Raw genomic sequence first — 18704 nt, 5'->3', positions numbered from 1 at the left:
TAATATTAGTAAAAGAGCAATGATAAACTGTATAGGAATAAAATAAGGTAGGACCATGGTGAAAACTCGGAAAATATGAGTTTGTTGTGCACTGAGCTTGGCAAAATCAATAAAAAATTGAAGTGGCGTCGAAGTTTGAAAAAAATAAAAATTTGAAACAACGATTTTAGGATGTAGCAATGTGGGTTTCTTCTGAGATGGGTGATCAATAAATAAAATTTGGACCTTTTTCTTTATTAATGATATTAACACCACTAACAATAACTGTTTACCAAAAAATGTTTACGCCCACTACTTGTCAAAGTTAGCATTGCATAAGATTACATGTAATAGCGATATATGTAAAGGTTAGTCACTGGAACTGACTGTGTGACCCGAAGATTCGCTGCCAGGGTCACAAAGGAGCAAGTTGTTTTTCATTTCAAAATTTTCTTTTGTTACTGGCGAAGAGGTATTTTAGCATACGAGGAGAGGACTAGATCAAAAATCCTATTTAATTATTGCTCAAAGCAGAATCTGCTAGATATAACCACGTCTATGATCTTCATGGATGCCTTCTTTTTTGCACATTTCACCAAACCCAGAAGCCAACTATTATTAATGGTAATCAAAATTTGATTTCATGAAAACCAAAGCTTTGTGAAAAAACTATTGCCACCAAAATGGTAAACTGTCAATTCATAAGAAGAAGTGGTAAACCATCATAAGTTCGTTTTTAGGTACAATTTATGTGTTACTGTGTTTATATAAATGTGCTGTTTTTATTACCTAATAAAAAAAATGGATTTCATTTCGTAAGTTTATATGATTTGCTATATGTAAAACTTTAAAGTTTTCAACTCACAACTAATTCTTCGATTTGAGCTGCCCGAATTCTTGAAACTCTATCCAACAAGGCCTGTTCACCTCTGGGCCGTTCTTTCATTGGGTAATTAGTGATACATGTTGGAGCATTAAATGCTTTTAATGCACGACCTAAAAAAATTGATGGACAAGTAGAGTAGAAGTGAATAAATGAATAATACTCTCAAGGTATCATTTTGAATAAAGTAGTTTACTTCATACATTCACTCAAAACAGCACTCATCTCGAGTTAAAAAGCTTGATTTGAATGACCCTAAACCTCCAAGTTTGATAGTTACTGGCAGATAATGCACCAACATTATTATATATGAGTCTCATTTACTTCTGAGTATTTTTCTCATATATGAGTCTCATATACTTCTGAGTATTTTTCTCATATATGAGTCTCACTTACTTCCGAGCTTTTTTCTCATATATGAGTCTCATTTACTTCTGAGTCGTTTTCTCATATATGAGTCACATTTACTTCTGAGTAGGCACTCCTTTTTTAATATACCTCCTATCCTTTGAGCTCAAATTCTTCTTTTGAGCAAATAAAAAAATATATAAGGAAAAACTCATTCAGTTTCTTATATCCTGAGTGAGTGAGCTGAGTGACAAGGGTGAAACAATATACCGAGTCTTCAATTAGGGCATTACAGCCAAATAGTATAATAGTTTTAAATTTGGATAATACATTCTAGCTATATGTTATATTCATATTGTACTCTATTTATTCATATTCTTACCCAACCTTGCTTACATAGGATAGGTCAATCTACCTATCTCAAAAAATATAAAATATAAATAATCAAGTCACCTTTCACGTCCATGTCATCCCAAAATTCTTTCTGCATGATATATTTTAAATACTTTTGCGCCAGATTTTCAAATTCAATTTCTTCACGAACCTAGTAGTAGGAAAATATACTGTTTCAGTCTAACGATAAATCAGATCAACAAAAGGTTGAGCTCTATTTCAAGAATATAGACATTTAGCAATACTATTTTGTCTGTAAAATTAACCATTTTTGCATCAAAATTAGGATTTATACCATACTTACAAAATGTTGCCAGTGTTTTGAATTGAATTTTTTATAATAAGAAGCTCAGTCATATCTTTCCCTTGAACAATTCCCTGGAGCAACCATCATTATCTAGTGATATCATTTTTAAAAGGATCAGAATCTTTTTGGTTCAGCATTGCCTACCCACCTATTATCTATATATCCTGGGTGAGGTGGCGGGCATGGGATTTGAACCCAAGATTTTAATTTGTTATACCATCACAGTTAAGCCTAATGCATTGAGCGCTGCGCCATCGCAACCGCAAATACATAAATACATTTTGTTCCCATTTTTTGATTTCAAAATGAATTAAAAAATCAAATAAAGACCTGCTGTACTCTTGTTTCCTCCATTTCTTGTAATTGTTTTTGTTGTTCGACATCAAGATTGTATTCTTCTTGATCTAATCGTTCAACTTCGGGCCGAGTTTGATTTTCTGCCATCATTGATAGAATCTTAAAAATGTAATAAAAATTTACTTTTAGTGTTAATAACTACACAATACGCTGATACTGTCGCCTTAGGGCAACCAAAAATAGGATCACCAATGCCAACTTACTAAGAGAAACTCCTGTGATCTTCGCGAAAAAAATAAATAGTAACTAGGTTTCTCAAAATGGGGCCTCGACCATCCTAGGGGACCATGGAGCAGTTCTCTGGAGGCCACAAAATGATGCTATTACTAGGTACAATTTACGATGTCTGCGTTGATTTGAAGTAAATTAATTGCAATATGTTTTAATTCCTTGACTGAAAAGCATATAAATGCTTTCACTTCCATTTAGTGGCCTTGACATTATTAAATGTGGCTCATACAATTTACATTAAATAAATGCAGTCATCAAAAACAGTATCTGATGAAGGACTTTGCTCATGGCCTCCAGCGAGACGAACCATAGTTCACCCTAGGGGCCCAATGGCCCAGTTAAATATACTCTACTTGAGACATATTTATTTTAACTGTAGATAAGTAATACCTTCTGGAATAACGCAGACAATCAAGTAAATGTTACCGTTTTTCTTAAATCCTTGATGTTTTTCTTCAAATCTCGTTTCACTTCATTGTATTGCAAATTCTCTTGTTTTCGAGCGATAATCAGTTGTTCCTCCAACCATGTCGCATCTTCAGGAGGAACTGGAGTTGGTGTTGGAGGTATAGTACTGTGAGATGTTCCAGCTGCGAATAAAGCAATTAGATTTATTTAACAGTTTTCTATAAAGCTACGTTGTATTATTGAATATAAACAAATTTAAAATGTTATCCATATTCCAGATCCATATATTCCCATAATACACACCATAATTATTCGTTTTTGCACATGAGCTTATTACAATAAAAACTAAAAATTTTGAAGATAAAGTTTTTCATGACACAGAATTATGAAATTAAGATGGTAAACATACTTCTCTCAACCATTTCTGCTCCATTGTCCAACAGATCCTCAGTACTGTCTGTTTGTTCAGCAGGTGCTAAGTTATTATGAAAGAATTTATTAAACCAAAATATAGGAAGACATGTAAAATTTTGATTATTCAGTCATTGTTACAATTAATAATGATCTACAATTATACCGGATTCCTGCTTTTCGCAAACGTGTGAGAGCCACAGTGATATTAATTAAGGGTAATCAAGGAATTCAGGTAAATATACCCTCGACTCCTGGTTGAAAAAAATTTGGTGGCCAAAAACATTTTTACTTTGACTCTGGTATTCGACTCCAGGCTGAACTACGAGGAAATCAAATTTTGATAACAAAAACTTTTGCAAATATAAGACTTCTTCAATAGACTGTTGTTGTTGAGATGTTTGCATAGGCCAATGACAGGCTTGCACCAATGGCCAAGCCAATTAAATTAGTATATTTTAGTCTTTTCCCTCTGAATTAATCAGCCAATAGGTGTCGCTGACTCGAAGACTGTTACATTTCTTCGCGACCCCTTATTGATTGCATCAAATCATTGACGTTATTTCTTACGTGTATATTTCAATTCTTTCATACACTTTTGTGTTGTGTTTGCATTGATTCTTGCATGATAAAAATAAATTATCTGAATCTGAATCCAAAGGAAAATACAATTAAATACAGAAATTTCATTTTTTATATTTTTACCTGTATATTCTGGTAATTCCCATTCTTTCATTGTTGCAACTACGGCGTCTTCCTTTTCAGCAATACTTCTTAATTTCATGTCCAAGTTTCGAAAATATTCTAATGCAGAATTCATAGCAATTCGTCCTTTTGACGTCAGACTGTCGATGATTTGAAAAGTATAAAAAATCACGAAGACTGATTTAACATTTCGAATGATTAGTAAAGCATTACAAAATTGACTTGAATCCATATGGAACTTGAAACCATGAAATAATACTGTGTATCAGGTTAAAGAATCCACATATTAGGTATAAAAAGTGTTGAATATAGTATATGTCACTGTCGTTGAAGCAAAATATTAAAAATAATACGAGTTTGTATTCAATTATGGGTGCGATGGGATTAAAGCAGGGGTGAGCAAAATTTTTTGTCGGTGAGCCAGATAACCAACTTTAGATAATTAGCTGGGCCGCAAAAAAATTTGCCGGAAAGGCAAGAGAAGAGAATGCAGCTATCGCTTAGCCTTACAGTAATAAATCCACTGGGCAAAATGGCAAAAGATTTGACGCAGCGAAGAGCAAAAAAAAATGTGAGCGCCTTTCCAAACATAAATTGTCGGATTGGGATTTTAAGCTTCATGGGGCAAAATCTGAACGTTAATCTGGGCCACACTAAATGGCTTGGTGGGCCAGTTTGTGGTCCTCGGGCCGTCTGCTGCCCTCTGGATTAAAGTATCAGACCTAACTATGTTAGTGTCGCATGTTAAAGATTTCGGGCCAAACCCCATACCTTACCCAGGGCGTAATAAATTAAGTAGGCAATGTCAGACAAGAAAGATTTTAGTTTTTCCAAAAAATACTAGCTCCAAGTGGATGCTAATACAGAGCCTTTTTAAAAATGGCGGACTAAAAATGCCTTATAAAAAATCATACAAATGTGTGTCAACACTATATTATAAACTAGCATGATAAAGCAATTCAGACCATTTGTAACTTAAAAAAACAGACATCTTAAAGCTAAAAAAGTATCTTAATATGGGTGGATATATTCAGTTATAATATTTCACTCAACATATTAAAAATATAAAATAAACTGAACCTCCATGAATAGCTGATGAGTGAATTATCGCCACTTCCAGTCGATAAAATTCTTTGTCCATCAGGTGAAAATAAAGCAGATGAAACTCCTCCGGTAAGATAGGAATGTGATTTGATAGATACAGATGATGACTGTTAAAATTGGATGAATAGACTGAAATAATTAATCGGTACATCGTTTTATATTGGTATTACAGGTTAAACAACTCCATGTCATTATATACAGCCCTATTTAAGCCCCTCAAAAAAAATTCCATGAAAGCCGAGTTAATTATCAATGATTTGAAAAATTATTCATTATGATTAGTCGTTATTGATTTTCTGTGAATGTCATCAAAATCCGCATAATAGGTACATTTTTTTATTATAGTTGATCGAACTATTAAATTCAAATTTTATTGAAACTACAAAATTCCGAACATCAAAACATATTATTGTTTTTAGGAAGTGTTTTCACTCTTTCTCTTTTAACAATGCTCTTTACAAGATATAACTATTATCAACCTATTTTGAAATTCATTGCATTTACTGCTTCGCTAAATAACAGTCACTTGATGGGTATATCTTGCCACACTACTGAATTTTCTACTCCAACTCTACTTCATTTTCCACATATGGACAGATTTTTCAGTACTCCCGAAGTATGTGAGCCAAGATGGGGGATACCAGAACGTAGTATGTATACCAGGATAGGGTTAGGCCATAATTTCAAGTACTGTACTAATACTACGCGAGTCACTTGGATAGTCTCTTGTAATAATTCGTAATAAAACTAAAATAAGGAAAATTGGGAAAAAATTATGGCCCAACCTAACCTGGTAAACATACTACGTTTCGGTGTCCGCCATCTTGGTTCACATACTTCGGGAGTACAGATTATCTAGGTTTAGGAGAAACTTTTCAAATTTCTATCAAAATGTGTCAATATTATCCTTAACAAACTCACCCAGTTATGTTTGTCCCGAATAATTATTGAGCCATCAGGAGCATACGACATAATCCATTGACAATGTGATGACAGAGTCAAACATCCATCTTGCAATTGATGAGCTTCAACTTCATGCGAAGGGTTATGTATTGAAGTGCTGTCCTATAATTCGGAGGAAATATTTGAAAGTTGATGATTGATTTGATAGTTGATAAATTTAAATTTTTATATTTTCTGTAATAATATTCGATTTCTGATATTATGACCTTCACAGAAAAATCATGAAAAATGACAAACTATGTCAACACTGTTCATATTCTATATTTTTCTGCAAAAATAAGACAAATTGCAATTATGCAATTGAACCTGACTTTAATTGTACTCACTCACTAGATCTATTTTTGAACATTTCAAATTGTCTGAGAAGACCTGTAGTGGTATGGACTCTTGCACAAATATATTGCATAGTGATATACTCACATCTTGATGGTCAGGGAATTTAAATTGCAGTAGTTTGTTGTTTTCTCTACTAATTGCGACAACATGAAGATTGGAATCAACTTCTGTTACTATAGCTGAATCCAACGGAACAGTCAGGTCAAAGGTTAATTTGTTGATGAAATCATCTAGTAAAAAGCATAGAAAACTTGCATAGAAAGCATAGTTGATCACAAAAACAAAAACTCAAAATCACAAAAACTCCCAATGGTGGCAATCAGAATCAAAATTTACAAATGAAACTAAAAAAGGATTAAGTTTACTAAGAATACATGATTGGTTCCTTTTTATTAAGGTCAAAATTTGGGTTTCTCAGAGATGGGAGCAGTCGTGAGAGCATCTTTGGAACAAAGAATAAGCAGTTTATCACATGACCTGAAACAAATTACATAAATACCTTTGAAATTTTTTCTCAGGCTTTGATATCTTTCATCCTTATTTTCAGAATCCCCATTGTTTGGAAGAGAAAATATTAATAAACGATCGCTTGTTGACAAATCTTCTGTTTCATCATTTTCTTCCTCTGATTTCTAATAAAAAATAAAAAAGGTTGCAAGACAAAATGTTAGAATGATAGAAGTATAATGCGGAAAGCTACAGTCGATCATACTATTATAAGTGTGAGTATTGGTATTGTCGATTAATTTGTCTTCATTACTATCTCAGATATACACAAGCAGTTTGTTACTAGCAATTAGAACTGGAGCGCCAAAATATCAGTTTCAGCGTGGCGGCCAACAATATACTAAACATTTAAAATAAATTATGAATAGACCACACAGAATAAACTATTTCTAAAGAGTTCAGAGCCAACATTTTTATTCAATACTTTTTCAAATCAATTATTACAAAAATAGGTTTTACTTTTCATACCTGCAGTGTTGGTATAACAACAACGGAAAAATGTGTTCTATCATCAGAATGTTGAGACATTGTGATGTTTTTGATACTCCCTTGACAATCTAGAATAATTAAAACATTAAAATTAAAATTTTTTATACAAGATACTATTGAAGGGTGGTGAGTTTGTAAGCTCATAATATACCGGTACTCTTTGTATGTATTTACTTTCCAAAAAAGCAGAAATTTCACTGCATCATTCATACAGTACTTACCAATATATCCGACACAGGAAAATTGAGCACTTGGTCTTGCATCTATCACAAATATATTTTTTTCTTGATATGAACAACTGAGAAGATGAAGACCGAGTGATGTGTAACTAAAAACAAAATAGATAAATTGGACTAAAATGAATTTATATATTCTAGTTGGCGATCGAAGTTTTACAAGAATAGTATGCAATTGTTATGAAATGGCATTTTATAGGTTATTAACGACCATGGATTGCATAATTTCCATAACAAAATATTGGCTAAAAAGTCATTTTTATTTACAAGTGTTCTAATAATGGTGTAGTCAGCAAATAGCAGCGTTGAGGCTCAGTCATTTACCTAACTCAAGTTCCTATTTCCTATTAAGTACTTGGAGTGACTCAGGTCATAGAAATAAAGCGACTTGGATTCTTATCATACACCACCAGAAAGACTTGTTGATTTACTGAGTTAACTCAGCGATTTACTTCGGACTCATCTCGAGGCTCGGATGACTCATGACGAAACTTGACTCATAACTCGAGATTTATTATCCAACAATGGCATATAGCCAAGCAAATATTATTGAAATTATTAGAAAACCAGAAATAATGAATTTAAACCAAACTTGAATTAATTTTGAAGTCCAATTTTTGAAACAAACTCTTCAAAAATCAACGTACTTTCAGTAGTTTCATTTCTTAATTTAATAAAAATGAAAAAAAGAATTTTGTTACTTACATGAGACAATCTACAGATTGCTGGTGTATTCTGTGGCGAGATACAATCCGAGGTTTTTCTGGATCATTTATATCGATGTAATAAATATGTCCAGTATAACAGCCAACTGCAACAGTGGAACTCGAAGGACAAGTGGCAAATGCTGTTGCCTAGATAATAAGATATTAGTTTTTTTTATACACCGCTAATTCACATCTTCCACTTCTAAATTGATTAGACAACTACTACTTTTATTGAAGTGCAATACCATTTTCAACGTCCTTACCCTGCAGTCTACGGAAATACTTGAGACAAATGTTCCATATTCAGCTTCCCACAGTTGCACAGTACCATCTTCTCTGCAACTCTGCAAAGAGGTAAATTTTTTTATAATATACAAAAAAATAATTACTCAGAGCTGTTTGAATACTTTCATATTTATACAATACACAGGCTCCAGTTTCTGATCAAAATTTATTTAACCGGAAAAATTACTTTCTTGTACAAATGATGATGACTCAATGGATGACAATTTGGAATTATAATGTTACACAATACAAACTGTTTATTAGGTGTCTAGGTGACTCTAGGGCAGTAATTCCCAAAGTTAAAAAATTAGAAGCAGAAGGATATTTGCAAGCCATAAGATGGGAGCGTCCACAAGGTATGATTGAATTGTTACAGATATACACATGCTTAAACTGTGATAATGACGTACCAATTGGTGGTATCTGAAACGTAAAAAAAAAGTTAAGGAGTTCAACTATTTCACTCAAGTTCGGCGGGCCATATTAAATCGATACGCAGGTCGTATTAGCCCGAGGGCCGTGGTTTGGTTCTAAATCTTTTTAGTAGAGTGGAATCCCAATGAAACATTCCCAAGTCAATGTCATTCCAGTCCTCACCAACAAAACTATATATCTAAAGCCTTGTTTGAAAAAATTCTTACCACACATATATTTCCTCCGTCACTGTATCCCGCACCAATGAATCTTCCGATATGAGAATTAGACACCATCCTACAATTTTCAATCTTTGTATTATAGACATAGATTGAACCAGATTTTGTTCCAAAAATAAGATCCATAAATGAGATTGGCGAAAAATTGGCCGTCGTAATTTCTGAGGATTCTTCATGCACCTGTATAATAAAAATGAAATTTCTGATTGTTTTAGATCTTGAGTTGGTACCTTTTAATACATTTGAAGTTCAAAAATTCATAGTGTAGCATTGCGCTAATATACTGATTGATATGAAACTCAAAGAAATTAGGAAAAGAGTAGTGAACTACACAGAACTGAAGTCAAAAAGTGAATAAAATAAAATATATCAAAAATGGAAGATAAATATTAACTTCAACCTGATCATCACAAGAATCCATATAAGAACGAAGACAAAATATAGATGAACTTCATCGATTTCAAAAAGTTGTACAATTGCGTATACTTGTATATACATACACACCTTGGTGATTTTGACTCCATTCTTGTCAATAACAATTTTTCTCAAAGTGCCATCAATTCCACCACAGTATATTCCTTGAGTATTATAAGATATTGTGTTGAACATTCCATCGATTACCTCTCCTGTAATCAATTTTTCTAAATAAAAAATTGTGAATATATTGACTTCATAATGAAATGTGATGTAGCCTATAGCATAAGCTATATAAAATATAAAGATTTTTGCTTTTTTATCTCATATAATGAAAAGATGATAAGGTGGCATAAGCATATACATCAGTGATTTCCAAACTGGGGGTAAATACTGGGTAACGAAAAGGGATAAAAATATGACTACTGTATTTTTATGAGAGGGGTAATTGCGATTTTGGTTATTTCAATTTATGGGTAACGATATTAAAAATAAATATTAGAATTTCGGAACCACTGATATCGATGATATATTATATCTTATATTTGGGTGATAAGGTTTCCATTTTAACCATAAATTAACAAATGAAATCACTAAATATCGGTAAGCTGAATTTTGAAAAGTTTGTTTCAAATACTCAACTTAAAATCAATTAAGTATGCGAATTCATAATTTCTGCTTTTGTAATAATTTTAAAAAATCTAGTTGACTATACGCCAGTGTGGATTAGAAAGCCCTAAACCCCGGTGTCAAGTCGAGTCACAGGTCATCAGAGTCCCAAGACAAGTCTGGAGTCAATCACTGGGTTGAGTATGACTGTTGACTAGATGAATCATTTATAAGAAGCATTTCAAGATACGAAAAATAGCTATGTATGTATGATACAGAACATCTTTTTACATTAAAAAAAAAGGGGGGGGGGGGGTATTCAACCCTGGGTACAGACCTAGACTTGATCTACCCCAAATCTGCTTTGTATAAAGAGATTGTTATGAACGAGCAAATATCACTTCCTTCTTTATTTACATCTGAGTTTTTTTAATATCAAGGTTTCAATTGACATTTGTTTGCTCAAGTAAACCTACATCTTAAATAGAACAGTCAGTGACCATTAGCTACAGAATTGAAGAATCTTTCTTATAAATTATTTCATTCAAATCTATATACCCGTGACACTCAAGCCATTAAGAATGAATACTGGTACTTGATTATTTTGGATCCTTGAATTAAACTCACCGAATTGACCACCTAGTAAGATAGTAATTCTTCCACTGTCTGGTTCCAGAGAAAACAACTGACCATTCTTGCAACCAACATAAACTTCACCTTTGTTGGACCAGCAATGAGATGTAGGTTGCATGAGAGGATGACGTTGACTGGGAACCTTTGAATAAAGATTCAAATGAAAATGATTGTTTGTTGAATTAAATTTAGGTTGGCAAATGATTTACTGTACAGAGTGATTTTACAGTGAAAATTAAATTTCAGTCGACTCAATTTAAAAAAAGGAAGAAAGCTCTCCTTTTTTCAACTTGAAATGAAAAGTGGCATATATTTTGGTGCTCCCGAAGTATGAACCAAGATGGCGGACATCGGAACGTAACATGGGTAACAGGTTGGGGTTAGGCGATAATTTCTTTCCAATTTTCCTTATTTTAGTCCTATTATCAGTTCGAAAACTAGCCAAGAGCCTCCCGAAGTTTTTATACCTAAAATTATGGCCTAACCCTAACCTAGTACACATATTACATTCCGATGTCCGCCATCTTGGTTCGCATACTTCGGGAGCCCCTATATTTTTGTGCCAAATTGGTAGGCTAATGTTAATTTTCAGACATGTGTCACTATTGTGCAATATCACTGAGATATTCAATTTCAATCACGACAAAAACCACCAAATAAATAGTGACCAGCTAGAATTTGTATTGTCCGACTAATAAAATATTAAACCTTTGACTATTGATTAATTTTATACTGTAGCTATTATGCTATATAAATTACTAATAGAAATTTCAAGCATGTATTGAATAAAATATTCATTATATTATACATTACAAAATTTTCAATCACAGTGATTCTGGTGCATTTGTGCCTCGAATACACAAAGCTATTAGAAATTTATGTTGAAAAAGGTTTCAATTACACCGAACAATTTTATATCTTGTCGAAGTGTTTAATCTGATAATGCAAATCTTTAGGATAAGATAGGATTTACAGATAAGATGACTTAATTATATGGCGAACTACGGCTCCTCATCCGGTTACCAGTACATGGGTATGAGATTAGTTAGCCAGATATTTGTTTCCGAAGCATGGACTTGATGGTGGAGGAGGCAGTAACCAACCAGCGATTACGTGATCGACCATACGGCAGCGAGGGGTCCAGCAATCCTCTCGCACTTAACTATCCCTGAATGGAATTCAAACCTGCGAACCCACGCAGGGTAATCAGAGTTGCGATGGTGAGTGTATTTCTACCGCTCAGCGCGATGTGCCACACCGTTGATCCAGTGACAAATGAAAAGAGGTTAAAATATGGAATACTTGCCTTAAAATCGTTAGCATTTTCTCCTACAAGTCTTGCTTTTGTTGATGGTAGAAGTTGAATTTTATTCCCAGAGCGAACTGGGGATTGTGATGTGTGTTCATCCTCATGCATATCACTACCATTATTATCAGGAAGTGGAATCTCTCTATATTTGAAAAAAATATGATTTAACAATTTTTATCCGTCAAGATATGTCTACAAAAAACCTGAATCGAACAATTACTGTATTTCAAACAAGAAAGGATCTAGAGGACTAGTGTTTGGCACACTGGCCTAAATAGGTTGGGATGTCAAAAGTTGAATATATTATTCACTCTTCAGTCAAGCTATCAATTTGAGCCTTTCACCCTAGACCAGTGGACCCTATTCCAACAGCTTTAGGCGAATGTTCATATAATAATAAGAAGCACACTGTAGTAATCAGGGTCATTATTTTAATCGATATTTTTAACGGAAATTTATATCCATAAAAACTATAGTCATAATTTCAGCAGACACAAGTGGGCCGGATGAAACACTTCGGTGGGCTGTAATCTGCCCACCCCTGACCTAGACAGAGAATAACAAATTTTAAGTTGTCAAAGAAATTGTTAAAAAAAATTTCACTAACATACGGCGAGACAAAACTTACAAAAATACATTTGTGTTAGTGTACAATAACTCTCTTGAATCAATTAGAATAGACATCTTTATTCTTGCAAAAGCATTGTTGCATTATATCAATTCATCAGTGTAAAATACATAGATGCGGAAGATAGGTGGTTAGTCTCATGTGTAATTAATCATATTTTATATTCATACGTTTATATTACAATTACCTTAATAATACAATAATAATATAATCTTTTCTTACCTACAATTCAGCAAATGTATATCATTACATCTGTCAAGTGATAATACATTGATGATGTCTGGTCCACAAGCAAAAATTTGATGCCAGTTTAATGGATTAAAACTTATATCAGTTAGTAATGAGTCAATTTTCATCTGAAAAAAAGAAGATTTGTTTATAAAATTTTATGAAATGTTGTATACTTGCTCTGGATAGATATGAGCGTATACTAGTTGAATATTCTGGATAGGTCATGAAATAGCACATTATAAGAAAACAGCAAAGAAGTAAATTAGGTTTGAATCCAGTGGAGGACATTAGGAAGAATGGTGAGCAGTGTTAACTCTTAGCAAATTATGAGTGCGAAAGTGCTTCGCAGTCGAAAAAAAAAGTGCGAAAGTGCTTTTGCCGATTTTAACAAGTTAGGTGCCCTAGCCTTTCATATAACCCATTGAAAACGGCATAGATACTCGAAAAAGCGCTCTTCTGGTTAATATTATGAATTGAAGAGAAGCCTTTCCGTTAACCAGTTCCCTTTTAGCGAATTCATGTTTAATTAAAACAAGTGAATTCATCGGCAACGAAAGGACATCTGCTAACACCTGCCGCGGACAAAACTTTCATGCAACGTATCACAGTGTCAGTTGCTTACTCCCGTGAACAGCAAAGGCTTTCACATTTGTTACTCCTTCCATCTAACAGCCAACGATTGATAAAACATTTCAAAAAATAAAGAAAGGAGGACATCAACAAATATAAAAACCTTCAAAATTGATTTTTGTAACAGGCAGACTGAAAACCATATTAGTTACAGGGTGGATCATTTGTTCAAATCCCGTGCAAAATAATCCCCCCCCCCCAAAAAAAAAATATAAATAGCAATCAACTAATTAGGGTTAGGTGTGCACGTGCGCTGGAAATTCCACTTTTCGATTTATCCCTAAACCTAATCTGATAATTATTAATTTGTGATTTTGAACCACTTTGAAAGTCGCCACCCGCTGTTTTAAAAGAAAGGGTAACCTACCTTCCCTCCGAAATATTAAGCAATATAATATTATACTCCCCTGTTTTGGGAGATAGGTTGACCTACTTTCTTTTCAAACTTTTTTCTCCTAAATATTACACAAGATCACTTTGAAAATCCTCCCGTTTCCTGAGCTAGCGTGACCTAATTTCTCATTTACATTTATATTATACTATTTCAGAGCTTACCCAAAGACAAGTAGTTTTTAAATGTCCACATGCCTTGGTTTGCGTGCGAATTAGTTTTAATCGGGCAGAAAACATCATATATTGGCAAAATGTTTAGTAATGCCATGTACTTTCAGCATTCATAAATAGCACTCTTCGTAATGCTGCTGACCTAGTATCAAATATTCGCATCACAACGCCACTTGCGAGGTTTCCATATATTTCAATTACACTAATAGGAACGATTACACCAACGAGTTTTCTTTTGCTAAAGTACACGAAATATAACGAGGGTGATTCTTGAAAAAAACATGAATATAAAAAATAAACGAATGATATGATAGTGGATCCCAAATAATTTTGAGAGTGTCTCGGAATGCCAATTCATTTGATAAATAATTTTTATTCGACTACATGAACACTGATATCCTGAAAATTAATGTTGAAAGAGAGTACGCATTCTCAGATATAGGACATCCAGTCGCGATATTCAATCGTTCCTATGCACAAATCTCACATTAATAGTAATTGCTACCCAAGTTTGTGAAGTTTAGAAACCAACAAACATAAAATAACTTATCCTAAAACACAATTAAAATTCAGTGGGCAATAAATTGCGCCAAGACGATGCCATACAAAACAAAAAAGATTTGGTCGCGAGAGTTACGTTAGATGACTGCAAAACGACGTTGTTTTTTAAGCAGAATGTAAAACAATCAAATTGAAAAAACGGGAGTTACGACGCCCTTAACACATCGTGTGTATTAAACTTCCCTGGTAAGTACTATTATTATTATTGTACTTATACACCTGTTGGAGTATTTCGGACAATTTCGAATTTAAAATAAATGAAAACCCGACATATAATAATGACGCAAAAGTAAAATGAACATTTATTGAAAAAGTTATTATTTAAGAAAGACAACATGATCGTACAATTCCGCCAAAACCACGATGTTCGCAAGTGAGATGATAAATAAATACTTCCCTGTATTCGATCAATTAACTTTAGCGTATCGTTTTTCTGCCAACAAACAGCCGGGTGCAAAATATTTCCGTCCTGTGATATGCTCACAAATATTCTCGATATTAATACCATACCCTCGCGTATGTACTTTCTATTAGCTCTTTAGTGATCCCTTCCATCCTTGGCCAAGTCATGTTTCGAATATGTGAACGTTTCAATCGACCATACATGGCCGGCGAGATGTTAAAATTGTAAACAAGAGAGAGGTAAAATCAATCGCGAATTTCGTTATAACGGCTCGTTTACGAATTGTTGCGCCTGTTATCGCCGAAAATGATTACATTTGTTGTATTTTGAGGCATTTAAGCAGTAATAATTAGGGCATGACATCATCAAAATCGTCAAGTGAGATCTTGAAATTGCAAATTCCGTAAATAAAATTGTGAATTACTCGGTAACGAATTCAGCTTTAATGACCGTCGGGGTATTGTTTTTTTGAAAATTATAATTAATGTGAGAGCGCCAAAAACATACAGTCCATACCGATGCGACTGCAATTTATATGGCCGCACTTGGTGTGGCGCGTTTATTAATAGTGTAAAATAAATTAAACGAATATCAATTATAACCAAGCCTGTGAGCGTGTTAATTTCCTGTGGGCAGAAATCGTAAAATACCATCTTGAGACAAATTCACTTCTATTGCAAAATCTTCATTTTCAGTTATTGTCGTTATGTGTGGCAACTTTTTAATTTATCGGCGACCAAAAAACCGCCCCACACTCGTCCAAACGTGTGTCAGGCTTGAACGACAGGAACAGATTCATCGACTATATTAATTAGGGAAAATATGTATTTTATTGGGAATGCAAAATAAATGTAACAAAACGCATTTTTTTGTGATATAACTTTGTATTTTCGGAAACGGCTGCCGTGAAAGGTAAAATTTGATCTAAATTAATCGCAAAAATGTTTTATTTCAAATGTAACAAAACACATTTTTCGCGATACAATAATGTTTCTTTCCAAATGTATCAAAACGCATTTTTTTCGATATAACTTTGTATTTTCTAATGTTTTATCTATCGTCTAACTAACGTCTGGTACACATCATTTTCGGGGAGAACTCTAGCCCGCGAAACGTCATTTAATTTAAAATAGAGAATGTTTCACGCAATCCAAAATGGAAAATCGCCAGTAAGTCGACAGGGATTCAACCCTCCAGATTCAGTATTCTATATCCCCCGTGTCAGAACTTTCTGAAGAATGGAACAAAGAACCCGTCAAACCACGGCGGAAGAAGGGGAATATTTTTTGCACTGATAATTAGGGCGTGACATTATCAAAATCGTCAAGAAACTGGTGAATTTGCAAATTCCATAAATAAAATTGTGAATTGCTCGGTAACATTTTAGCTATAATTATCGCCTGGGTATTGTTTTGTTGAAAACAGGTTGAAAATTGAGGGAATTAGTTACAATTAGCGCCTGACCTGTATTAGGCACTCGAGTACTCGAAAAAAAAACAACCGGGGCCCAATATTTTTAGCATTGAGCCGCATAGGTAAAATATTGTGTAGAAGAAGTGCTGTTCATTAACGTCATCTCGTCTTCTGACCACGCAGAAATGCCTTTATTGCCGAATTATTCAATCACTATTTTAAATCAACATTCAGGATTGGCACAATTTCAGATTTGCGAAGTTTATCACCATAGTAAAACATGAGAAAGTTAATTATTGTCTTAATAATTATCTGCATCACGGTATGGACAATAATATTACTATTCGCATAAAATTGGGACGGTAAATTTACAAATCTTGATAGGTAATAATAAAGCCAATGCAAATGTTAATTTGGGTCCTCAATGTCTTCAACAGCTGTTGCCGATGTGAGCGGACGGGTAAACCCGAAATATAAAACTTCGATGTCCGCCGACCCGCAAGAATTCATATTTGTAAAAAAGAGAGGGCGGTAATATAGATTACCAAAACCTGGATATCGCCGCCAAAACGATCGGTGACAAGAACAATTAGCGATTACAACGGAATTAACCAGTAAAAAGGCTTTGTTGCCGATTTTACTTTGTTGCCAAAAATATTTGTTATTCGGTACTCGTTAAAAATATTCGATTAAAAAAAATATTGAATTTTGCCCACCCGTACTCGCATATCAATGAGAAATAGTTGTGTAAATTCGCAAAATGCCACGTGCTTTCAACATTGTGATAACAATAAAATGGCACTTAATGGTATTTTGTGAATTTGGTGATTTTGCAAATCTGTGACATGCTGCTAAAAGTTTCGTCTGATTTGAAAATCGTGAACTTTGGTCACAATTCATCCAAAGTGACTATAACACTTTACTAAAACTTTTATAGTCATTTTAAATTCATCGATATCATTGGTAGTCACATGACCACTCTCGTTAAAAGAAAGGCACTGCGTAGTATTCCAACATCTGGTTTCAAAGAAGCCGTTTTGCGGGAGAAGCCGAATGGTGTGCTTACATAATAATCATATTATAAACAGGAATTTTGCCGTTAATGCAAAAGCTTTATCTCCTATGTCTGCATCTCATAGGTTAGAATTCCGGTAAATATCGTTATGATATGCAGAATTGAGTTACAAAAGTACTAGTATGTTACTTATTTGCCAACTTAATACTCGAAAATATTTGTTAACTTTGAATTTTTATTCTATTCAAAATGGGAAAAAAGTGCTATTTCTCTTCAAAATCAGGAAAAAGTGCTATTTCGCAGTCCCTAAAAAAAGTTGCGAAAGTGCTTCGCAATTTTCGCAAAAAAGTGCGCTAATAGTGAACACTGATGGTGAGTAACCAACTGTGTACTGAACATAGCTACGTTATTAAGAAAATGGTAAAAGCTTTATAAATTGAGAACTTCAATGTAAAGTGAGCAAAATTTCAAAAAGAAAACCAGTAATTTTATTAACCTGAATTGATGTAAATGCACCTTTTCAAAAAGTAGAATAAATTTTGAATTTTATTCAAACAACTATCAATTTCCAGCTAAAAAATCAAGAAATACAATCTCAACCATGTATCAGATTTCAGACTTTTCAGGATTTATTTCAGGTTGCATTAGCTTGAATGGAGAATCTAATTCCCATAATTGAAACAATAATATTGCTGTATCACAACTTAAAAGGAATTTGTATGACATAATATGCATCAAGCATAACATTAAATATAAAGACTGATATTTTAATATCATACCTCATTTTTGCATAATAATTGTCCACTATTCCAATCCCACACAGTCACTGCAAATTCAGGAATTCCAGAGTAAGTTGCAAGATAGAATTCTGATGTTGAAAATGTCATCAGCTTGTATTCCAAATGTGTACCTCCTGAAATTGTACCAAAAGTAGAATGCACAATTAAAAATAGTACGTCCTAACAAATTATTATTACAAAAGTAAAAATGAA

General features: G+C 33.6%; 1 protein-coding gene across 1 annotated transcript in view; it reads right to left on the bottom strand.

The window, feature by feature from the left end:
- Positions 1-18704, bottom strand: part of LOC120339958 (cilia- and flagella-associated protein 43-like) — a 29953-nt gene that overhangs the window by 9723 nt on the left and 1526 nt on the right. Inside the window, exons 3-22 of the mRNA XM_039408203.2 lie at positions 18492-18625; positions 13118-13251; positions 12265-12409; positions 10953-11100; positions 9807-9943; positions 9291-9482; positions 8628-8708; positions 8363-8511; positions 7643-7749; positions 7401-7489; positions 6925-7057; positions 6510-6655; positions 6048-6191; positions 5103-5233; positions 4023-4162; positions 3316-3381; positions 2925-3088; positions 2241-2366; positions 1664-1754; positions 845-975 (exon numbers count right to left, since the gene is read on the bottom strand). Coding sequence (XP_039264137.2) covers positions 845-975; positions 1664-1754; positions 2241-2366; positions 2925-3088; positions 3316-3381; positions 4023-4162; positions 5103-5233; positions 6048-6191; positions 6510-6655; positions 6925-7057; positions 7401-7489; positions 7643-7749; positions 8363-8511; positions 8628-8708; positions 9291-9482; positions 9807-9943; positions 10953-11100; positions 12265-12409; positions 13118-13251; positions 18492-18625 — 2588 coding nt within the window. The remainder of the gene's footprint in view (positions 1-844; positions 976-1663; positions 1755-2240; positions 2367-2924; positions 3089-3315; positions 3382-4022; positions 4163-5102; positions 5234-6047; positions 6192-6509; positions 6656-6924; positions 7058-7400; positions 7490-7642; positions 7750-8362; positions 8512-8627; positions 8709-9290; positions 9483-9806; positions 9944-10952; positions 11101-12264; positions 12410-13117; positions 13252-18491; positions 18626-18704) is intronic.

Source organism: Styela clava, chromosome 9 (genome assembly GCF_964204865.1).
Source record: "Styela clava chromosome 9, kaStyClav1.hap1.2, whole genome shotgun sequence".
Classification (NCBI taxonomy): Eukaryota; Metazoa; Chordata; class Ascidiacea; order Stolidobranchia; family Styelidae; genus Styela; species Styela clava.
Note: the sequence above shows the minus strand (reverse complement) of the source record. Positions and strands in the feature narration are given on the sequence as shown.